This window comes from Anser anser, assembly GCF_964211835.1.
Source record: "Anser anser genome assembly, chromosome: 18".
NCBI classification, from domain to species: domain Eukaryota; kingdom Metazoa; phylum Chordata; class Aves; order Anseriformes; family Anatidae; genus Anser; species Anser anser.
The window spans coordinates 4975672-5001176 of record NC_139739.1 but is presented as its reverse complement, the minus strand read 5'-3'; the positions used below and the strand labels follow the sequence as shown (position 1 = coordinate 5001176).

Genomic DNA, 25505 nt, shown 5'->3' with positions numbered 1-25505 from the left:
TGACTTTCAGGCACATCTGTAATTGGCATGTCATTGTGGAGAAATCTCCATGTTCCATAACAAAAGCATTCAAGGTGAAAGACAGTCACTTCTTTTCAGCACTGATCTCTCCAGAACACTTCGCCATAAACTCACTTAAAAAAAAAATAAATTAGGAGCCACAGAACAAAGGAATCTTTCCCCTATAAAACAGAGGGTTATGAACAAACCCAAGCACAAAGACTTGCCGAAGAGTGGAAGGGGTTAAAAACTGCAGAGAATGAAAAAGACAGCTTAAAAAGCACTACTTCAGTTAATGTTAAAACACCAATTTCAGTCCATTTGTGTCTTCAGAGGCATTCTGGTTTTAATTTCTCCACTGAAACCAGGAGATGTCTTTACGAATCATCAGAATGCACATACTATGGCATAATCAGCTTGTTCTGGGCACGAGTTACAGCATACATTGTGGCTGCAATGCATCTCAAGAAATTATGGAATCTTAGAGAGGAAGCAGTTAAATGCACAACTTTGTGATTACTCAGAAACACGGCTTTCAGTATTGAAATTGGAAGGGGGATGGAAGAGAACAACAGCATTTATGAATCCTGAGTAGTACCAGTGTATGAACAACAGGGAAAAACATATGTAATAGAGAGGCAAAAATCTTCAGAGAATTATTATCTAGTTACTGTCATTGCATATAATCAAATAGATGTTTTAATACTGTGACAATATGTTACAGAGACAGCTGTAATAATTACAGCTTTAACAAGCTCTAACACAAAACACGACGATATGGCAGTGTCATGCTCATCTTCACTCAAGCTGTCCAACTGAGAAGGGAGTCGTGCTTATATTAGCGCGCTACTTATCTAGTTTCCAAAAGCAGAATTAAAACCTTCTGCCATGTGCTGACACCTGGCCGCTGTCCAGCTCGTACTTCATTTGGTATTATCACTGAAAAATGGAAGACTTAAGCTAAACTGGACAGAGATGAGAAAGACAGTTGCCCATTACTGTCAGTTTATTCCACATAACCGCTCCTGCAGCCTTCAGGAGATAGGAAACCTCCAGAAATCACTTGTCAAGAAAAATCAGCTTTGCTGAATTCACCAATTTAGGCTACTGCTCCCCTTCTTTTATCCCCCAAAGCTCGACAGAACATGGATTCTGTGCAAGCTGCCTGGATGTAAATTTGATCTCAGTGCCGAATATTCTGGGTCTGTAATGTATACCTGATGCATAACCAGCATTCCTACGGTGTGTTTCCTGACTTCAGAAAACAAGATGTGAATTTTGTGGAAATGCAAATCCCACAGGTAGGCTTTACATAAAGTTTCTGACACTGCTTCCCTCCAATCGACTCCTGCTATTCATAGCACAGAAACAAGTCATTCAGCTCTATCCCAGTGATATAATGAAAATAATTGTTCACACTAGGCTAGGCTCAATGCACTACCTCAGTGACAGGTAATGGTTTTCTAGCTAATAGGTTTTCTTTTTGTTATTTTAACCACAGTATTTCGTGTCTGCTTCATTGTTAAATGCTCTTTTCCCATATTCCCAGGAATGTGGGAAATAAAGTGGTAGAAGATTTACTGTTTAAAACATTTGTGAGGCTCCAGCATCCCTGTTTACTACATTCTAGAAGTTTCCAGAATCTTGGTAGAGCAGCAGTGTTTTACATACCAAGTCTATCCAAATTACAGAAACATGCACGTAGAGTGGTTTGTTCACCAATTTGCATACATACCCTCTAAGGTTAATATTAGAAAAGTAATGAGGAAAGAACATAGCAGCCCATAAAAGAAAACGAATAAAAGATCAAGTGGGCAGGGTAATGTATTTCAGCAATGTACTCACCCTGTTTATTAATTAAAAAGGACAAATTTTCAGAAACCTTATAGCAACAGAGGTTCTCAGCTATTAACACAATTGAGAGGTGCTACAGACCTATACTTGGTAGAAAGTATTTTTTGATGTCAAGATGAAAAATGTAAGCCACACACTTCCTCTCAAATTCTTATCGTTTCTTGGGAAAAAGGGAGGTTAAGAAAAGTACCATCTTAGTCCATCATAAAGGTCCCACACCAAAGGGAGGAAATCTATACCAGTTCTGACATACCAGTATGTCAGTTCTTTGCTAGTTGCCCTGCTGAATAGCTTATTCCATCAAGCTATGGCTTTGCAGCAGCCGTTCCCACAGGCCTAGAGATTGAGAAGAAAGCAGGTCCTGCAACTCTTTTCCTCAAGAACACCATCCATAAAGTAAAATAAGCCTTGGCTGTTAGCCTTCATTATACCTTTCAGTCAGAAAGTAAGCTCAAAGTGCCCTCCCTTTACCCAGTCTCAATCTCATGGGGCCTGTTTAGTGCATGTAGGTAATTAAAGTTTTTCTGTTTTTAAAAAACACAATCCAACTGACAGTCTTGTGCTCCAAGAGCTACTAGGATATTAAAAAAGAATGCATACTCCAAAAGGAGCTGCAAAAGCAAAATATTCACTCACCTATATCAGCATTTCTAAAACTCAGGAAACACTCTGCAGAGGCTTTTTCCTCCCCCCATTGATTTTCATATTAAAAAAAATAAAATCCAGTCTCAAATGAACAAAGATAAGACCATGAACACTCTCATTTTCCTCTAAGCATTCAATTTGCTAACACATTTTAGCTAAAATTCCTGCTTAGTCACGCCTGACACAATCTAGTCTTTTAGGCAAACATTCCCTCCATTCTGTGTGCTGTGGCTGCCAGCCAGTTTGCAGTTGATGTACCCAGCAGTTCTGCTTGTGTCCAAGCACAGCGAGATCTCGTAAACCTGCTCTCATGCATCATTTTTATCCTTGCATATGCTCTCCATTTATAAACAAAGCATATGCATATTTATGTATAGACAAGTCCAAATAGGTGCACATTAATTTTGAAGATACCAACCAGAAAGAAGTTAGGTACTATAATTAAGGCTACAATCAGGAAATACAGTTATGTCCTGAAACAAATGAATCTTTCCGCAAACAAAGTGACATTCTTCATCCTGGAATTAAAGCTTTGTTGCAGGCTGATTTAAATAAACAGCTCTGTATATATAATATATATTGCATGTATATAAGAATAATTTCCTAAAACAGATCCAAACCTCTTGCTTATATGTTAGCATCAGAAATTGATGTTGAAAATACTGTTCAGAAGCATATCCTCAGAAAATTTCTTTAAAATCTAGTTCTGCTTAAGATCACAGACAATGTTTTGTTGAAGAAAAGATGAGCAACGTGCTTTCCTGCTAATCACCATTCTCACTCCCTGATCCTGCCTAATTTAGCTAACTATTGGGTCTTGATATTAACAGCAGGAACGTGCTAATATTTTCAGAACGAAAAAAGAAGGAAATAAAACATTTTCCTGTTACCTCCAATAGTGCTCTTTTGATGGTAGATGGCAAAGCAGCCTCCACAAAACTCCTACCACTTCCATGGCAGCTGGGCCTTGGGAAGCACGGCAGAAAGCTCAAGGAGCCCAAATCACAAGCGTAACCACTGATGCTGAAGTGAAACTCTCTTCTGCTCTTGGCAGCTAGCAGGCAATTCCACTGGAGTCCAGAAAAGCTGGGAAAGCTTCTCAGCTCTTCAGGCCACCAGTAACCACTTCTGCTCCTAGTACAATGCAGCTATGCCCTGCCCCTCTCAATACTCTGAAAACCATTAGGTTTCAGTTCTCTTCCTAGATCTCTGATGCCTGAAGCTGCACGGATATCAAGTTTCCTTAGGTTGAAAGATCACTCAATACCTCCAAATGTTTAAATCTTTCTTCTCTTCTACAAGCAGCAATTCCTTTCTTCAATCATGCCTGCTCAAGGCTTTTCCAGAAGTGCAACAGAATAGCTCCTGCTCTGGAAACTTAATTGTTTCCCCCAAATGTGATTAATTTTGGAGTGATTATTTTAAATATAGTTGGTCTGTTGCCTCCACTCTAATTACATTTCTCTTGTCAATTAATTAAAACCATGCTAAATGAAATACCAGTTTTTATTTAAAGTTTAGGGGAAAAAAATATCATGGGATACAATTAGATGTTACCAGACGTGATCTCAGCAGGTTTTCAATTATTCTATGTATAATAGGTCCCTAATTCAATACAAAGCTGTAATTAAGAATGTAATTAACTTGTGGCATTCTACTGATGTCATACACCACAAGAACACATAATGAGCTACAGTTTTTTAGTGCAGGATCCTTAATGGATTGGTCTGTTTCATTGAGAATGAATTAGGTACATAAAAATAATTTATTATGGGAACTTGGCCAACATAATGGCCACATTTAAAAAACAAGCAAAATATAAAACAAGAGGCAATAAACTTTGTCCTGCCAAGGGCAATCTGGCCAGAACCCAAACCTGCATCTGGTACCCATGGCATGGAATTGATGGACTCGCCTTCGTATGTAACAGAGCTCACTGCCTGTGTCTACACAGCTCTCGAGGACAGGTCTAGGGATTGGCAAGAAGCACAGCATAATTGCAGATGTGTCTACTCATAATCTGGATGTGGGCAGGCTGTCTGAGCAGGAATAGCAGCAAATTAAGCTGCCTGATGTTGTTTTGGTGATATACTGAGCTGTTCTATGTACAGAGCAGACAGTCCCATGTGCTTTGCAGATCTTCCAGACCTGAATGAAGCAGAGCTTCTGGGTTCACTGTCAGTATTTAAGCTCTGGATTTCAGTCTGGGTTTCATGACATACCATGATGCATCCACTCTGTGCTATCACTCACCGAACTTATGAGAAACCCTCGGGGTCAATGCTGCTTATTAAAGGAAAGCTTATGCTTCTGGAACAGACTGCATTGCTGCACTGTCTAAATCAAAGATCTCTGTTCTCAGTTACAATTATTTGAACACCACCACGTTTCCTTTTTTTTTTTTTTTACTTTTTTTTTTTTTAAATAGATGACATTTAAGGGGAGCAAGAGGGAAGTGGGAAAATAAGGTAAGTCTGAGAAAACTGAAACAGGTTCCAGAAAACATTAATAAGCTAACAGAACTACAAAAAACTGATCTACAGTAATGTGGTAAAAACAGAACAGCCTACAAAGTTGTTTGTTTTTTCTTTCAAGGAAGTCCTCTTGCAAAAAGCACGCTAGGATAAAATCTGACTTATCAACTAAGGAACCTCCTGCACTGCAGTTGATGTTAATGTGCAAGTAAGCAGATGAAAATACCATCATGTAAGGCACTGACAGGAACTCTATAATGTATCCAGAAACTCTGTAACCACTGAATAGACTTCTTAAAGATACCTCTGATTTTCTGTCTAAATACTTGATTCTTTCCTCTTTCACAAAAAAAAAAAAGAATTAATGGAGTGTCTTTGTACCCTGTATCTGTTACCTTCTGAAGGTTATTACCACCTTGACATTCAAAGAACAAAGTTTTCCTTACAGTCAGATTTCCACGTAACTTCTTCCTACAGAAACAATCAGGGAAAACCATTCAAGAAAGTCTGCAAATAGGTTCTCTACTCCACTCTTGCCTTAAAGAAATGCATTAAATTAAGAACTGGGAGAGGTTCTTACAGTATTGACTTTGTTACCAAACACAGGTCAGTACCATTTCTTCACCTTGAAGGCACTCAGCCTTTTCTGCAATGCATTGAATCCTCTTTCCCTGGGAGTGGCAAATAACTTTAAGGGATTCTATAGATCTGAAATCTGTTGGGAAAAAAATGGAAAGTAATAAAGCAGGAAATGATAGAAGCCTACACAGATTAATTCCACTATATTTAGTTGTTTAAATGAGGTGCTCTTTCAGCTCTCCCTATAATCAATGAAGAGGCTTTATCTCACCTGAAACCTACTGAAAGTCATCCTATGAATGTGCTTCTAAATCAGAGATACTTCTGAAACTACTCAGAGCACATGCAGCAAGCCAGAAAAATGGCCACACTTAACTTTCCTAGTTTATAAGGAAGCATAGCTTTGATTTTCTTTTTCCTGCAGTCTGTTCAAGGACTAATGAAGAGAAGCCAAAAGGTCACAGGTCCTTCTTCCCATTACCTCTGTGGCTGCTAAGTTTCCAAAACACGCACTGTTTGAAGTGGGTTGTATTGAGGGTCCACCACCATCCCCTGAAGATGCACCAGGTATTCTAACGTTCTTCCACTGAACTTTTCACTTCTGTTTTCTTTTGTTTCCACACATCGTTTTCTCTGTGGAACTGTCAACTAGTGAAATGTAAACAAATATTGACCTATCCTACACCAAGACACAAGTCACCTGAATGTCATTAATATAAAAACATTCAAGTTCATCTACTCGCTTGGAGGAAAAATATTGCCAAGTAGTTATCACGTACAGATATGTTGAAAAGTTACCTGAGAAACCTCTACTACTTTTCTGAAGTATTCCAATAAGCCAGATCCAAACACTTTCTTTATACTATTTGCACACTAATGCTATCAGTATTTGATCAAAATAGAACTGCTCAAGTTGATAGCTTTACTTAATGGCAAAGGTTCTTTGAATCATGACATGTCTTTCTGATGAAAGTGGCACTGAAATAGTCCAAGTTCAAATCCATTCCCATGTACCAGGGTCTTTCTTTAAGATTCTTACTCTTTTTCCACAGCTCAAGATGTTGGCACTTCATGAATCAATCTCAAAGGATATTAAAAGCAGCAGGAATAGCCTACAATGAGCCAGAAGGTTTCTTCACAAAAAGAATGTTACATTTGCCAAGTAAAGCACTAAAAAAAGTAATAAGGAAATCCAGACTTAAACTTAATTCATCCCCACATACATATGCATTAAGATATGGCCTTTAATGACATATTCTTTCTTCCAAATAACTTCTTCCTACGGCTGAAAGAATAGACAGCTGCTCACCATTTCTTTACCATCATGTATAACCTATACACTAATTCAAGACTATTTGAAGTGTTGCACAGAATTATTTCTACTCCAATAAGCTTTTCTTGCTACTATACAGAGCATATCAGAAATATCAATAAAATTACTTGCACAGCATTTTCCTAGAACAGAATTTTCTATAATTTTTAAGCGTGTGAACTGCAGTACTGCTAAATTAGTAACTAAACTCAGAAGTATCTGCTAATACAGACTCCTTATTTAGAAAACTTATGGCCTGATTTTCTGAAGAATACAGCATTAGCATAAGTTCAGAGTAAATCTCTCGCTTACTTTAAGGACAGCTCTTTAAAAAAAGTATGAAAGGATAATGTACAAATCTGTTTTCTTTCCAGCATTGCACTAATGCTGTGGCAGGAACAAGAACATAATATAACTCCCCAGGGCCCTACTAAACTCCTTTAACTACCTTTATCTTCCTACAATCTTTGCTCCTTCCATGAGCTACAAGCTAACCTGCAAACACGTCCAGCTACACTAAATAAAGACAAAGAAGGGATTCAGAAAATGAAGTCCTGAATGCCAAGGGAAGTTTCTGAGTGGTAACATAACATGCTCTAAACCATATAACCCCTACCTATCTCCTTTCTGTAGCTTGCATTTGGCTCATGAGCCACTCATGTGGCCTTCCTGAGGGGCTACTGAAAATACTCCAGGATGTTGTCACCGAGTACAAAAAAAAAACACAACAAAACAGTGACAGCCACAGAGGCTATTTATACTCTGAAATACCAAAGTTCCTCTGTCTAGATTAAGAAGTTAAACCCATGCTGAGCCTGCTATATCTACACACCTTCTACTTCTGTAACAAATGAAGCAGAAGTCCACAGACAATAACTGCCTTCAAAACAAAATCTGGGATTTTTTCCCAGGAAGCTATCCATCCTGTGTATGAAATGAGACAGCAGACCTGCAGATAACCACCTGTTCCTTAACTCTTGTCATGCCCCAAGATTGCTTCCTCCCCCTTTTCTGCATGAAGTGGAAAAGAGGAAGGAGGCACTCTGAGAGCACACAAGAGCCTCCCTGGCTCCACAGCTTTTACCCTGAAAGGTGGAACTATGATGGCTTATGACAGTCAAAGGGAATCATCCACAAGAAAACACACGTCACCCTTATCTGAGATGCAGCGTGCTCCACAAAGACAACATTCTCAGAACAACACAGAATTGAGAGGGTGGCAGCTGAATTAAGAACAGACTAGACACAATTTTCAGACTTAGAACTCTGGCAACTTTGAATAGATTATTCATGGAATTAAAAGTTATATGGCTTCACAAACATTTTTATCCCCCCCCTTTTTTTTTAATGCAGGGACGTGCTTGCAGGAGTTATCTGCAGTCATGAATCTTAGTAAAAATGAATGCTAGCATTCATACATCATCATCACTTCAGAAAGAGATTACAGAAAACACCATTTATCTTTGCCTCTAACAGTGAAAATCACAGGATTTCACCCAAGTAGAGCTGCCCATGGAAGTGATTCTAATTGGCTAGAACTCAATTTCTAGCTGGCTTTGTTCTTGGAAACAACTGAACCACTTCACAGAAACTTTCTCAAATCAGTCAGAAAATATGCAGCATGGAAAACTTCAGCTAAAACAGTTACAGCTTGAGAAAGCCCCATTTTAAGAAGGTATTATAGCAAAGATTACTAACCAATTAATCTAGATGTCGTTTTCTGATATTCAGATAACATTGTGACTAAACTTGATTTTTAAACTACCAAATCAGGCCAAAAACAAACTAAAAAAAATATTATTTCCCTGACTTTTTTACTATAGTACCAATCCATTAAGAAACATCACATATGTAACGAATTAGACCACAGACCTTTCATCTCAAACTGCTTTGAAATGTTGCTTACTAAACCCACTAGAGTTAGTTTTTCCAATGAAGAATTTCTTCACTAAGTCTTCACATTCTGAGTAGTCCATGTGTTTTGCATTTTCTGTTTCTTCAAAATGATTTCCTTAAAGCTTACGCTATTTGATTTCATTTTTAGTTTTAAGTTATGATTGGGGGGGGAAGCAGGCAGAAAAGCAGAAATGCATATTCACCCTACATGCATATGTAGTGCTATTTACATTGTAGCATGTTAGAAGTTAAATTTCAATATAAATCCAAAGATGTGTTCAAAATTATTAGAAATTAGCAGAGGCTGGCAACCCACAACTTACTTTCAAGAGGGTGGAAGGTTGGATGGGATATGTCAGTGACAGCTTTAAATATCCAAACCCCTAAGAACAGAACAGGTTACAGAATGTGAGCTTTCCAGCTATGCCCTCTAACATTTAATGCAAAGAAATACTAACGGTTGCTTTGGTTGTACTTTGTTTCTACCAGCCCCCCTTTCATAGCACTCAGCTATTCCAGGTAGAAAGGAACACTAACATCCAGGAGTACCTAGAGCAAGTTGAAGCCAGAAAGCACTGCATGAACAATTAGTCGATAAAGCCATAGATAAAGTAAACAGCTGTTCTGCTCACAGAGCTTCCACCAAAATGTCAGAGCTTCTCTCTGTGCCTCCTGAAACCCTGTGCAGGGCTACAGCAAGATACATGATAGAATAACTGAAAGCTCTGGGTACATTTTATTATGTTAGTTTTCACCCAAAAGAAAAAAGAAACCAAGGATAAGTACATTTAACTTGACTGTTACAAGTAAAGGAGTTTATCTGGATTAAGTATCTTCTGAATTATTTGAACGCAGATGCCAATGAGTTGTTTTAAACATTCTCCCACGAAGGACACTGAAACAGTGTTTTTCAAACAGTATTTACCACTTATAAACAGACTAATTAACAGAAAAATATTTCCAAAATCGTTTCAACTCTGACAGGGTCTAGCAGTGCCAAATGAGATCTGGCATCTTGAACTAGTTCCCCTCTTCCAGCAAATGAGGATACGTAAATGCTGCAAAAGAATACAAAACTGTTCTTTGCCCATGAATAGCACTAAAAATGTCCTCTCCATCCAATCTGTTTCACTTCACAGGGAGAGAAATTGCATGGTAAAGTGAAGTATACTGCAGATACTGTACCTAGCAGCCATGAATTATTAGATGCATACAGAGCAATATACATGTGGGCTGAGATCTGGATGAATGGTAAGCCTCCTACTGAAATATGCAGAGCCAGGGTTTCGCATGCAATGTATAGGGCATGAACAAGTGCCCATGGAGTAGGATTTGCTTCATTACAAAAGAGCTAGAACTTGAGATAACAGCTCATGCCAGTGTCTGTATTTATTCACATACAAGTTCTAACACTAAAATTGAATTTTTAGTTTCAGAAAAGTCCATTCATAAAATAATGAATTACAAAACTCGAGAGAAACTAATAAGCACTGGTGACCCAAGGCTTCAATTTGACGTACTCTTCTCAAATGTTAAGAGGCTATGCACAAGAGCCGCACAGTACAAGAAAGCTCAGAATATTCCTAACATTTAGATGGGTCAAACTAACAGTGGTCTAAATACAATGTACAAAGATGAGACGTCCTCTTCAGGGTCCAGGTCAGGATCCAAAATTGTAGAGGCACTCAGAACTGTAGGTTCAACTCAAACTTCACAAATCTCTGCTACTAACAAAAGTGGACCCTTTTCCTCTTCGTGATTAAAACAAAAACAAATCAATATAAGTACTCTTCAAATAAACTGTTTGCATTTTATGACTCTCCTGAACAACACTGCCTCAAGGCATGATTTTTACCTCAAACCAATTCTGGCATTACAGCACTACATGATCATGTTTAAATGTCATCTGATGATTCCTATTAAAGTGTCACAGTTTTGTCACTACAGCTAATTTAATTCCAAATGAATTTTCAAAACCAAGACTAGAGTTCAATGGAAGCGTGAAGCCTTGAGGAATTGTGATGCTTTGAGCCTGAAATACAGTAATATCCAAATTTAATCTGTTAAGTAGCCAAGGCATGGATCTATGGCTCTTTGAATAACTATATGTAATGTAATAAGGACCTTCCAGATGGATACTGCACTACACATCTTTCCAGATCAGCATTTGCCTTTCCAGACCATCACTCTCCTTTCATCCAGAGTATGTGACGCTCCAAATGAAAAAAACAAAACAAAACAAACCCACAATATACTAAACCCTACTGTTACACACAACTGGAAAAATTTGTTCCATTATCTTGCTGATGTTCCAAAGCACAATACATTAACTTACAGACTCCATCTGGAAATATGACTAAGGAGCACATCCAGTGAACTGGTGAGTACCATCACGTGATATTGGTCTCATATCATGGTAGATATTTCTGGGTAAAATTGAAACAATTATAATTCACATTGCTATCTAATCAATTGCAAAACTTGTAAAAACTTGCAATTTTACCTCAAAGAAAATATTTTTTTTCTACCCACATTATAACAGAAAGGTAATCAAATGCTTTAGTCATTCCTGTTTTACAGATGAACAAATGAAATCAGAGGTTACCTAAGCACTCACATTTACACACACACAACTGGAGAGAGAACTAAGAAACATGGGAACCCTGCTTACAATTTCTTCTTCCCTTTTCCCTCTAAGATAGAATGACACGAAGACATGTTAAACAAATATATAGAAAGACAGTACCTTAGTTCGGTATTCTTCTAATAGATTTTTCTGACATTATTATTGGGATGATTAGGAACAAGAGAGGCATAAAGTCATTTAAAGCAGTCCTTCTATGACCAAGTGACGCGCTTGGTGGATGAGGGAAAGGCTGTGGACGTGGTCTACCTTGACCTCAGTAAGGCTTTTGACACCGTTCCCCACAACATTCTCCTCAAGAAACTGGCTGCTCGGGGCTTGGACTGGCGTACGCTTCGCTGGGTTAGAAACTGGCTGGATGGCCGGGCCCAGAGAGTTGTGGTGAATGGAGTCAAATCTGGCTGGAGGCCGGTCACTAGTGGAGTCCCCCAGGGCTCGGTACTGGGGCCGGTCCTCTTTAATATCTTTATTGATGATCTGGATGAGGGCGTCCAGTGCACCCTCAGTAAGTTTGCAGACGACACCAAGCTAAGTGCGTGTGTCGATCTGCTCGAGGGCAGGAAGGCTCTGCAGGAGGATCTGCATAGGCTGGAGCGATGGGCTGAGGTCAACTGCATGAAGTTCAACAAGGCCAAGTGCCGGGTCCTGCACCTGGGCTGCAACAACCCCAAGCAGAGCTACAGGCTGGGAGATGAGTGGCTGGAAAGCTGCCTGGCCGAGAAGGACCTGGGAGTATTGGTGGATAGTCGGCTGAATATGAGCCAGCAGTGTGCCCAGGTGGCCAAGAAGGCCAACGGCATCCTGGCCTGTATAAGAAGCAGTGTGGCCAGCAGGTCGAGGGAAGTGATTGTGCCCCTGTACTCGGCTCTGGTGAGGCCGCACCTCGAGTACTGTGTTCAGTTTTGGGCCCCTCGCTACAGGAAGGACATGGACGTGCTCGAGCGAGTCCAGAGAAGGGCGACCAAGCTGGTGAGGGGTCTGGAGAACAAGTCTTACGAGGAGCGGCTGAGGGAGCTGGGCTTGTTCAGCCTGGAGAAGAGGAGGCTCAGGGGCGACCTCATCGCTCTCTACAGTTACCTGAAAGGAGGCTGTAGAGAGGTGGGGGTTGGTCTATTCTCCCACGTGCCTGGTGACAGGACGAGGGGGAATGGGCTAAAGTTGCGACAGGGGAGTTTTAGGTTGGATGTTAGGAAGTACTTCTTTACCGAAAGGGTTATTAAGCATTGGAACGGGCTGCCCAGGGAGGTGGTGGAGTCACCATCCCTGGAGGTCTTTAAAAGACGTTTAGATGTAGAGCTTGGGGATATGGTTTAGTGGAGTACTTAGTGTTAGGTCGGAGGTTGGACTCGATGATCTTGAGGTCTCTTCCAACCTAGAAAAATCTGTGAATCTGTGAATCTGTGAATAATATTTCTCACAAAAGACATTCCTTTTTGAACACGTAAAAGAGGAAAATTAGAGTTACCTTGCTAAATAAAACACTTTTTAAATCGTAAGCTTTGTCATGAGAGTGAGATTCAAATATATACAATAAAGATACACCAGGACAAACAACAGAGACTCACCAAGAACAATCACCAACTCATGTAATGTCACATCAGCTTTTACAAGGGGCACAAGCTTTACCCTTCTGTTAGGCACGTGCAGCTCCCTTTGAATATTCACAGCCAGACTGCCTCATGTAGAAATTCACTAAGCAAGCATTTTATAGCACAGAAAATGTGGAGTCCTTTCTAGTCACGTTACCCATACTCTGCATAACTCAAATCACAAATTACAGCTGTACACAAAGAAAATCATCTTCTGTCTGATCAGTCCGTTATTGGACAGCAGGAGCAGTGAAACAAGATCAAGTATCAGAGTACCCACCAGAAGAGCAAAGCAGATTTGAAAAAAAAATAATAAACTCATCCTTGAAAAGGCAGAAGTGCAAGTATTGACAACCTAAATTTACTAATATATTTGACAGAATTGTAATACAAATTGTTCTTCTACAAAATTTTACATAAGTTTCATACAAAACAGAAGCCCTCCTCAGTTTTCATACTCATGCTATTCACATGCAGGTGTCCACCCTCCCTAAGGGGCAGCCAAATTCAATCTCCCTTTTCCCTGATGTTCTCATCAGTGAAAATTAAGAGGCACTGAGATGTCAATATTATATTACCTTCTCCACAGCAGTTATTTATTGTATTTGCTACTCTTTATTTCATGCCAGCAGAGTAATAAGTCATTTGATTCTACAGAGTACAAACAAATATTCTGGATCTTTCTACTGAGATGTGAAATTAAAAATAATTTTTTTAAGAACTGATTTTTTTTTTTTAAGTCAGGTTTAAAAGATTAAAGATGGCTAAGGCATAATTGTGTTCTCTGCCGTAATTGTTTTCTCTCACCAACTGAGAAAATGCTGAAGATGAGTGCATGTACCAAGCATGCTTTAACAGCCCAGTAAATACTGGCCATCGGTCAGGCTTCATTGTCCCAGCACAGGTCCCACTGCATTGTACAGTGATTGTACAAGTAATTCAGTTGCAGACCACAAGAATTAAAGTTGTGAATTAAAACAGAAAACAGCTGGGCCCAACTCCATACCCACTGATGGCAACAGGAAGTTTCTGCCTGATTACAACAGGCCTTGGGGCAGGGCGACATGGTAGCAGGCCTGCTCCCTATTTGTCTAATGGTTTCCTCTTCATATACACCACATCACTTCACAGTCCTTTACTACAGGAACTCATTCCACATCCCAGGATCTGACAAAAACATGCTAGCAGCTGTGCACTTTTATACCCATTCTGCTCAAGCCTGAGTCCTTCTTTCCATCAGAAAGTGACCTAACCCTGCCCATGCTCCCTGTCTAGCTCCCTGATACATTTCTGCTCATTCTGTCATTCCCATCCCAGTCCTGAGACGTTTCCTTACACAACCTTCATCTTGTTCTGAATGTTTCTGCCTTTTTGCAGGCCCCTATCCTAACCTCCTCCTGCACACCACCTTCCACAATCAGACCCTTCCCTCTGCTTCCAGTCTTCTTCCTCACCCAAATACCTGACTCTCTCCCATCTGTCCCCAAATTGATTCTTGCCCTTGCTAGTTTTCAGACCACACTTTCCTGCGTCATTCTCCTCCTGCTCACCTTGCTTCCCACCTTAAACTCTTGCTTTTGTTCTTCCTTTATTCCTATGAAGCAATTTCATCTTCCAGTAAGTCCGCCCTGCAGCTAGGAAGGGGGACAGAGCATTGTGAACACAAGGATGGACAGCAACCCTACCCATACCTTACACTTTGCCCAGGTCAGACTTCTGCAGTGCAGATTTGTAACTGCAAGGCAAGTAGAGCTCATCCCTATCATGTTATAGGCCTAGTGCAAGGCAATTTTCATAGCATTTAACTGTAACGATGCAACAAGTTTTTCCTTGTTGTGAGCAAATTCATTCCTTCAAGTGTTTCTGACTTGACATCCCATCAAACCAACCTCAGACTTCTTTCAGTGATCTCACAAGACCCCTTTCCTGGGGAGTTTCATAGGAGTACAAGCACTTCTCATAGAAGAGGTCAGCAACTATTTTTAAACAAAGGAAAATCCACACTATCCCTCCTCTCCCTCTACATAGCTCTGTTTTGTAAACCATTGAACTCTTGGCTCAAGTTTTGGAAAGAAAATTTACTCAGTCTGAAGCAGATGCTTGGCATGGAATATTTCAGCTGAAACAGTTAATGACTGGAAAACTTAAATTAAAACCAAACTCTTAATGGCAGTTTTAATAACAAGCAGTGCGACTAGTCCTGATAGTAATAATAGACAAAAAAAACAGTTGTTGATGGCGGGTTTTGGTTTTTATTTTGTCTTTAATTCAACAAAACAATTTAGTCATCAAAAGCACATTCTACCTGCGTGTAGAAATGGCACTATATTAATGTAAACATCACTTATTTATATAGGATCAACAAGAGAAAAAACACCCAATACAAAAAAAATCAAAGCTGCATGGTTCACCAAGTGTTCACTCTCTAACCTCTCAGCGTTTAATATCCTGCATTGGATATATAATGTAAGCAATTCCCATAATCTCTTCTCTTACTGTGTTGTCACATGAACAAATTAAAGCCATACTGCTGTAAGTGTTAGGCTGCAGTACTGTAATCACTTAAGCCATTTCTCCCCAACTTAGGCCTATCTTTTTTTTTTTTCCTGCTATTGCTTATACAAGCAGTCAGTTGATCCCACGGTGATACAAACTTGCCCTTTATGAAAAAAATATTGTATGTGCTTTATCTCCCTGAAGCAGCTTAGAGAGGAATGCTTGCCAGTGCTGGCACAAAAAGAGGGTTGTTCAGTTTGGGCAAGGGCAGAAACCTGGCAGCACCAATTTACATTGGCTCAAGCTGGTGAGGAACTGTACCCTCAGGCAATACAACTGGTTGGAAAATGGAATTTCACAAGGACAGGAACTGTAACATTTTGAAGTTTGTTTTCATTCTCAATGGGAAGAAAAAGGTTAAATCATTATGTGAAGGTAAAATGCTTTTCAGAAGACATTTGAATGACAAATCCTTTCACAGTAGTCATATCAAGGTGATTCATTTCTGCAATATGAAAACAAATATTATAGAAAAATACTAATGATGTGCTCTATATAGTATCTATGCTATTGTCAATTCATATTTGAATACTTAAAAAAAACTGTGTTTGCATCTAAATTTTGCTTTGATAATTTTTAAAGGAAACTTTCACAAAGTAAAAAAAGGAAGCTTTTTACCCCTTTCTCCCCATTTTGTTTTGTAATTTTATCAGTTTTTAAAATATTTTTGAAGAAAGAACAGTTCAGCTGATTTTTTTTTTAATCAAGCGAAGAAATAAAGCAATTACCTAAGCAATACAGCATCGGATGTATCGTTGTAGATACATTTCAACATCTGTGATTCTATGTTGCAGTTAAAGAGCAGAATCTAGTGGACCAACCCCTCTGTTGCATCAATATCAGGGGATATCAGCTTACCTTTTATTTACTTAAGACTTCCTCTTCATGCACAGAGAAGCTGACTTTTACATGTGCTCAGGAGACCATTAAGGATTTCTTCTATTCAAAAGCATAAGCTTCTTTTAAAGTGACTTTCCAAAAAAGAGAAGCTCTCCCCTAGATTTTATTCGTATTTAAGTTCAAAGTTTTCACACAAATGTCAAATCCCTCATCATTATATTGTGACTTAGTTTGCCTCAAATTATTGAAAAGGCTAATTCACTTAACAATTCTGTCTTCCCTCGCAGCAAGTTTGCATTTCCCAATCTTAAACTATACAACAAAAAGCAGTGAACACCCAAATGCTGGTAGCAACAGAAATTAATGAATAGAATAGCACTCTGCTAAGTTTATGATAAAAATGACACCATTGCAAAATATTAGTGTCTTTCTACAAAATCTCATCTTCAATAAAGTTTGTAGAAGACAGCTGAAAATGCTGTATGAGAGGAAACAACAAAAAAGGTGCTTGACCTTAGGCATGACACTTGTAGCACCACTGGATGGTAAAATCAGATTAATTCTTACTGCAGTACATAATAAAAGCAGCGTTCAATTAAGGAGACTCATCTAGCCATTTACATCTGTCAAGCTGCTGAAGCTGCAGTCGTAAAAGAACACTTTTGATAACGATAGTGGAACTATGATTAGTATGATCTGTGTTATTCAAGCAAAAGAAGTGCCAGAAGAGGTTGTCTCTGCACACGAAGTTACTGACCCAAGATGTCAGTGATGCAATAGTAAGACATTAGCACATTTCTGAAGTGTAGTGGCAAAGAACCACTTAGTCCAAATGTACTTCCCTAAAGAAAAATTCAGCTAATTGACCGGTGGTGCAAATATGCCTGTAATTTTAGTGATGGGGATGACACTTTGTTTATGGAATACAAGCTCAATAGATTAATATGTTTTAGAACAGCAAAGAAAATAGAAGAGTAAACTTGCTGGGTCATTTCACTAGATAGAACCGAAAAGAAAAACGGTGACCTGAGGCTGTGTATTGACCCCAAAAATGTGAACAAATAGATAAAGAGAGAGTATTTCCATTTACTAACTAAAATAGATACAGGCTTTACTGGAGTAAAATTATTTCCCGAGCTAGAAGCATCCGCAGGCTTTTACCAGATACCTCTAAGTGAGGAGACTGCAGAAGCTATGAACTTTCAATGCACCATTTGTCCGTCCCTGTTTCAAAGGGGTCACATCTGTCACTAGAGCCTGAGCCAGTCCACAGAACACAAAACAGTACAACTGCTTGAAGAGCTGAACACTGTGAAACTGTTTTGCTAGGGTACTGAGTCTGCAAGGAAGGCTGAATAAAATATAAAGGACTCAGGCCTGCAAGAGCAAGTCAGGACAAGAGTTTGACCTAGACAACGGCAAGTTTTCTGGCCAGTAAGTTATTGCATATCACTATGAAGGACAGAGCACCCAAATTTCAGTCAAACACCTACAGTTAGCATCTTATAGCATCACAGATTATTTTCTGTATTTGTATCACTGTAGCATTTAGATATTAAAAACTAAAAACATCTCCCTGGATAAAGTGGCCAAACCAGGATCAAAAACTAACAAACCAACAACGAGACGAGCACAGTGAACAAGAGCCCAGGAAAGTAAGAAGGAAATGACTGATCAATGTTCAGACAGCAAGGCAGCGGTATTCCTGACAGCGGAGGCAGCATCTGATTCCTGCTAAACAGCTTTCCTTTCACTAAATCCACTCTCCTCTTTGGCATCAAATCCACCCCGTACACACTAAACGTCTCCTTCAAACTGATGGGTGAGTTATTTTTGTCATTCACCCACAGTGTGTTTGCTTTCTGTCTTACATCCTCAGTTTAGCTTTTTAGTATCCATATTAGATGATTTTCTATAGCTGTCTTTACACACTCCTTTGAAGCTCTCTCAACTTGTTACTATATTACTTTACCTCTTTTATCATGCCAGGCTTTTTTGTCTCTCTCACAGCAGCTAGGACACATCTAAGTACCACCTGTCAGACACGAACTACTGCCAAAACTCTCAGTGTGGCAGCACAAACTGGCATGCAGCGTATGATCAAATCTAAGAGTTTACCAAAAACTTGAAAATTAGAACAGGGCAACAAATCTGACACCTCTTCTGTGGTGTGGTCACACACTGAAGATTTCAAACTTTCCTTTACTTGTCTCCAGACTAACTGCCTTGAAGAGACATGACCCTAACCACAGCTACGAACAACAGCTCTGAGATATTTACTGCAGAGGGGCATTACCTTGAAAACCCTGCCTAGGAAAGTTCATATGCCAACACTTCTAACAAGTTTACCATTATTTATAGAGCTTCTCGCTATTCATTACAAGACAACTTTTCAGTGGTGCTGAACCACTGCGTCATCAGTAGAGTTCAAAAATGCAGAACTAAACCCCAACTCTCGATAATCTCAGCGAACATAGCTTACCATTGCTTACTAATATTTAGCAATTTACGAAAACTTAATGCTGTGCTGCTCATTATTTGATTTCATACAAGTGAAAGTTCCACAGCTGGCACAGATACTTAGCTCCACAATTCAGGAGCCAGCCACATATTATGCATTAGAGAAATGATTACTGGTATGACATTTATATCACGTGGTCATGCAATTAGACACATGCTTGAACAGACATTTATAATACAACTGTTGCATATTTCACTAAGTGCAGTGTCTAATAAACCTTAAGATCTGCTATTAAATATGAGAAGTCAGAATATTAATAGCACTGTCTACATTTTGACAGTGTTATATCTTAGATTAGTCACTTAAACCCTGTGCAGTTATAATTTAACTTAATGCAAGTCCCTGCTGTGTTCTTAGCTACTGCTAACATGATGAAATTGAGAAAGAAAATCTAGGAAGCGTTCCATAACACCGAGGTATGTCATGCTATTGATCTTCCAAAATAACGTACAAAAAAGCCACCTAACTGCTTGAACAATTTAAAATTGGAAGAAAATAAAATTCACAATAAAGAGCTTCAATCAGTTCCCACATCACTAACTAAAACAAGATCTCATTACATGATTTTGGTATAAGCAATAGCAGAGCCAAACCAGGTGCTACACCAACCTCTGGATGCACAACTGTGCCTGCATTTTTGTACAAAGGCTATTTGAGCACCTAAAATTCCTGTAACTCTATGCAGATGTAACATCTGCTCACGTTCAATACTCTCTTGCATGCACGTACTTCTCACACAAATGAATCAATCCTCTAGCTCTACATCCCCAAACTCATTTTCAGGACTTAGAATTCTGTATTTCTGGTTTCTACTGTTCTGTTTTAGTTCACAGATAATACGGCACAGAATTCCCGGTTGTCTATGCATTATAGAATGAAATAGAGCTGTACACTTGCCTTTACACTTATGGTCCAATTCAAGAAAACAATTAAAAATATCTAACTTCAAGCTCGTGAATACCTCCTATTGGCTATAAAGAGGCTTAAGCACATGCATTAGCACTTTGCTGAAAAGAGGTCATTTCCTGAAAGGAATATATATACACTTGGGATTTACTTGTGTAAATATGATTTCACACGCACTCTCCACCTAGAGAACAGGCATCCAATAATCAGTATGTAAAGCATGCACGTGTACCTAAATGCGAGAACACTTTTGCACGCTGACTTTTTATACATCCTGGTTTGACTAGAGGCATGGCTTAAATTAAATGCCAAGCTTCTTTCTTGAGATTGAATGAATTAACATTATTAGCCTGATAATAACCACAGCATAATGGCACACTGAGGCCTAAGGCAACATTTCAGGAGAATTTTCTTAGAAATTCAGGCCTGATAGGAGATGCTAATGAGTTCAGAGAAGTAAATATAGCTCTTTAAATAGCAAAAGACAACTTGTCTATAATAGTAAGTTTCTCAGCACATTTACAAACGTTTTCACTTGTGAGCTATAAACTGACTTTCATTTAGTTGGACTTTGGCTCTCAAGAACAATCACTATCCTAACACGCCAACCAAAGGAGTGCAAATACACAAGGGGGGTGCAAATGAAACGCTTGTTAAGGCCTCACAAGGAAACCATACAAACACCTTATTTAATAAGTTTAATTAACCGGCTCTTTTCTAAACCGTACTGTGCCTAGCAATGCTGAGAGGCAAATTCTCTGCTCAGAAGCCCTGCTTTTCTTCCCTGAAGGAAAGTAATATTTTCTCTTTTATTCCCAAAGAGCGCAGCCCAGCAACTCCTAGCAGCTGCTGCTGGTAGCAGCTGGCTGTGGCACCACTGCTGACTTCTTTACAGCACGGCTGAGTCAACGTTGACCCAGGTTCCAGCAGAGAGAAACAGCTTAACGAGGCTGGGTTGTTTATAACCTCTCACTGTAGCACTTTTTCCCACCCTTAAGAAGCAGCACCTACATATTTCTCTCGTAAAAATATTTTCAGACAGAAAGTGTCCATATATCAGTGCCTAACTCTATTAAGTCTAATGCAAATGCTTATTGGAGAAGATGCATTTGTGACTGTAAAAGCTGCACGGCAGAAGAGAAATATTGCCCTAGAAAAAAATGCCAAACCCTCCTTACAAGTCTTAGTCTCCTGCAGACTCTGAAGGTGAGCATGTGGCTAATAGGATTCTCACCTCCAGACTGCAGCAACCCAAACAAAACCCCATATTTCAGATTCTTCACATCAGCACTTTCACAGCACATTGAGTCACTTGGATGTCCATTAGTTTTAATGTACTATATTAAAATGACTGGCATTAAGAGGCCATGCAGTTTTCTGCCAAGTACTCTGCTTTCCCTACCAAGAGCTTACCACAGTACCAAGTACTCTGTTTTTTCTCTGTTTTTCTTGGGTGGGAAAAGATTTACCACCAATTCTACCTTTGTTTCACTTGAGATACTTCTGTACACATCCTGGCTGCCTCTCCATGCAACCACCCTGAGAAAGAAGTCAGCAGGGCTGGACCAAACTGAACAGTGAAGAGTCCTATTAGTAATCTCCTTATGTTAGTCAATCAGCACCACTAACAACAATGGGAATAAGAGCAAAATATATATATATTTATTGCCCAGGGATGACCACAACAGCTGGAATTGCAAAGACCTTGACAAGTTTCCATCTCCCCAAAAGGCAAGGGGTAGGTGCTGTGTTCAGATGTCCACAACTAACGTGGTCTGAGCACGATCACCAGACATGGAGACACGGCAGTCACCTATAATTCTGCATAGAAACCTGTTTGGATCCCACCCAATTTGCATCCCCGAGTCGCTTTAGAGCGGACTTGCCTTTGTCCAGGCGACTCTGGCCCAGAAGCCCAGTGACCAGAGGCAGCAGCAGACCACCCAAACGACCTCCTGCGACCACAGCTGGCCCTGTAACCCAGATAACGGCCACCTTGCCCAGCCCAGGTAATAGGGCTTCTACCCGTACTTTAAAGCTATCCCTGTACAACTCCCGCTTCATTTAAAGGATGCTATTCCACGATCTTAACACTGCCACTGCTCCCCTGGTGCCTCGGAGCTTTCCCCGCTGCCCGTCCTGTCCCACGCTGGGCCCGGGCCCCCCACCCCCCTCCCACGCAGAAGGGCCCTTTGCTCCAGGGGGATCTCCGAGATGTGTCGGTACACACCACCACCGCCGAGGCGGGGAGGAAGGAAACTTTCCCCGTTTCCCATTTCAGCCAGATGCAAGCTCGCAAGGTTCTCTGCCATGCACATAAACACGGGGATGGGAGAGAGGGGGGGCGAAACTGTAAGACAGAGGAGAAAGAGAGAGGATTTTAAAAGGGAAAATAAAGGCGTGGAGAGGAGATAAAGGAAATAACGAGGAGAAAGGAGGAACTGAGCCCACACGCCGCGAAAAGCGAGCGGCCAGCCTGAGGGGCTTCACCCAGCTCAGCCCGAGCGCGAACGCGACCGCCCCGCGGCCCCCCCGCTTACCTCCGCGGAGCAGGGCCGCCAGGAGCAGGCTGCGGGCCGCCCGCAGCGGGCTGAGAGCCGCCCGGCGGGGCACGGCGCCGCGGGTAGCCCCCGCCATGCCGCCGAGACGGGGACACGTCCCGGGAGCGGCTCCGGGAGGCTCGGCCGCCGTCGCCCCGCTAGCTCCCCCGGCTCGCCATCGCCGCAGGCACACACCGAGACCCCGCTCAGCACCGCGGGGGGCTCCTGCCCATGCCGGCCCCTCGAAGCCCTGCCCCAGAGCGGGAGGGGGGGGGGCAGCGACTGCCGGGACCCCCGGCCCCGCCAAGGAAAACTTTCCGAGCGGAGGGGCTGGGTCGCCCCCCGGCTGCTCGCCGCTAAACACGGGCGCCCTTCGCTGCAGCTCCGCTTCCCGTGCCTTTATCTGGGGGCCGGCAGCAGACGCGCACACACACACAGACGCACTTTTCCCTGAGAGGAGGGGAGCCCAGCCCCGGCGGGGAGCGGAGGCGGTGACCTGCGGGCTGAGGGAGGACCAGCTCCAATCAGGGAACCCACGCGTGCACCGGGCAGCCCGCCCCCGGGGACGGGGGTGCCGCCACCACTGTCACCACAACCACCACCATCACCACAGCCGGGGGACCCACCCCCCACCGGGGAGCGGGGCATGAGGGTCAGGAAAGCCTCGGGCTGAGGGGCGAGCGCCCGGCACCGGGAGGCTGAGGGGGGAGAGCGGGAACCGGTAACGGTCCTGTCACGGAGAGCGCCCGCGGGAAAGCGCTGCTGAGGTGAGACCGCCACTCGCAGCGCCTGGACCGTGAGGGGAGAAGAGGTTTGCCAAGCCGACATGGCAGGAGAGGAGAACCTCGGCCCGATGGGGGGCCAAGGGCAGACTGGAGGGGCAGGGCACCCGAATGAAGGCACCCCCAGACCGGCTGGCCCTGGGGAGTAGAGGAAGCCCCCTCAGAAACTATGGGCCACCACTGACCTCACATCTTCAGTCCTCCCTTCTCAAGTCCAGGTATAGTGCCAGATATATAGAAAATAAAAGAACATTACCAAAACAGGAAAGTTTACTACACACATACACATCCCTCCAGAAAGAGCAAGAGGGATGCATGACAGATTTTGATCACGTTGGTTTGCGTGCTGTGCCATTACAGTCCACCACTAGTCCCTCAGAACTGCTCAACCCACCTGGATTTCACCCATCTCCAGCCCAACCTCTCACACTTCCATTTCCTTCTGCGTAGTTTCATCTTCTAAACATAATTCTCACGCCTCATCTTTATTCCCATCTTTTAACTTGATCCAGATAGTCCAGCAGGTATCTTTTCTGATATTTTAATCATAATAGAAAATATTGAGTGCAGAAATCCCCAAAGCAGGGAACAACCTACCCTCTACAACCCTACCCTCTGCTTTTGCCTGAGAAATTAAGCCCTCATTCTTCAGGTGAAGAGTCACAGCCAGTCAACTATGACTGGTTAATAAGCTAAAATTAGTGAAGTTCTCTCCATCTGTTGTCAGGTAGCAAAACAGGTGTCAAAGTTTATCATTAGATATTTTTCTAAATAAAGTGAATAAAGCATATCTATGCTAATTCTATAAAGCCTATTGTTTACACAAGACATTGTTCCCAATTTGATAAGCCAAGTCAAGAAAAACTACTTTAAAATAGGGACTTCTGATGAGGAAGTGATGATGAAGGAGCATGCTTGGGACTGTTATGGTTTACATGATTTTATTGTCATAAAAACAGCTGATTCAAATAGAAAAAAAAAATCAAGCTAATAGCAGCTAGTTGAAATACATTTAAAAAAAAAAAAGTATATCATATGGATGCAATCCTAAGATAATTTTTTCACAGGAATGTAAAGAAACATTTCTCAGTGAAAAAATAATTCAAACATGTAACAGCTATAGCCTTTTCTGCTTGATTGTAAATTCTGTAGACACTACAGATACTTGTTAGAGGTTTTAAATGTAAGAATCCCGCAGTCAACAGTAAAACACAGCAGCTAACAAGCATTTATATCCTGTCTACACTTGAATTTGTACATAATGTGTATACACAATTCATCTGATTTATAACAGAAAGCAGATACAGTCAAGACAAAAGCCTTTCCAAGGCAACTTTTACCAAGGGACCAAAAAACAATGCAATCATCATTCATAAACTACCAACTTTGTTTTCTTTAAATTGCAAAGAAAATTTCAACATAATGTAAACTAGAGGGAATATGAGATTATTTGGAAATATTGACATGTAGTATTATGTGCTATTTATCATAACCAAGCTGGAGTGTATATAACATTATTTGCCTAAAATGTTCTGAAGAAAATTTTGGAAATTCTATGTAGAACCCATTGGCAGCGACTTTCATGGGTAAGAAGTAGAAGTATAGAGATGTCTAAATATAATAGATTTTGCTACAGCTGTCATTATTCCATTGAAATTTGATTTCTTGCCATTGTAGATGCAATATTTTGGAGCCAAAATTGTCAATAGAAGCTATGCCTAATTTTTTAGGCTAGTATGTTCCCTTCAGTAAGCATAAGGAAATATAGAACATTCTCAGGAACAAACAGAATGTGACTTGGCCAAAGCTGACTTCTTTCTTAGGGTCAGGCAGACTCCTAAATTTTTCAAGTGTCCTTCAAGCTGAAAATGCTACCTACATCAAGGTCTCTCACCAACCCCTCTTTAGATTTTGTCAGCCACAATGTTGAAGTCACTTGTCAATTCACTGATGCAAACTGAAAAATGAAAGCAGAAAAAAGAATGCATCAAATCAAAGCACATATTGCCATGTGCAGATAGCAATTGATAGGGGAACTCTAAACCCGTGTGCAGAAATTGAGATATTTTGTACAATTTGTATTTTGAAGGTGCACCTGCTGCGTATGCGGCAGTTCTGTATGGTAAATGTATCTCACCAACATTTCTCAGGCAAACACATGATCATGCACTTTGAGGAGTAACATATTGTGTAGGTAACTGAACATTAGAATAGGTACTTACAGCTATCCCATTTGCTATTTTGTTGGACAATAAAAAAGCTATAAGTTTGTCTCATACCGAGCACAGAGATGTGTAACATTCATCATAAAAAGGAAAATAGTTGAAGTACAAGATTTTTCACTTTTTTTTCTTCATGAGAAAACGT

General features: G+C 40.9%; 1 protein-coding gene across 5 annotated transcripts in view; it reads right to left on the bottom strand.

The window, feature by feature from the left end:
* TMEM132C (transmembrane protein 132C) overlaps positions 1-23729 on the bottom strand; it is a 205531-nt gene extending 181802 nt beyond the window's left edge. For 3 of the 5 annotated variants that reach the window (XR_014573649.1, XM_083804465.1, XM_083804466.1), the window contains exon 1: positions 22357-23485. Coding sequence is in view for 3 of the 5 variants with exons in the window: in XM_083804465.1 (XP_083660591.1) it covers positions 22357-22453 (97 nt within the window). In the remaining 2 variants the exon portion in view is untranslated. Of the gene's footprint in view, positions 1-22356; positions 23491-23532 lie in introns of those variants that run through there. The other 2 variants (XM_083804468.1, XM_083804467.1) reach the window with 2 other exon arrangements.
* Positions 23730-25505: the final 1776 nt, after the last annotated feature.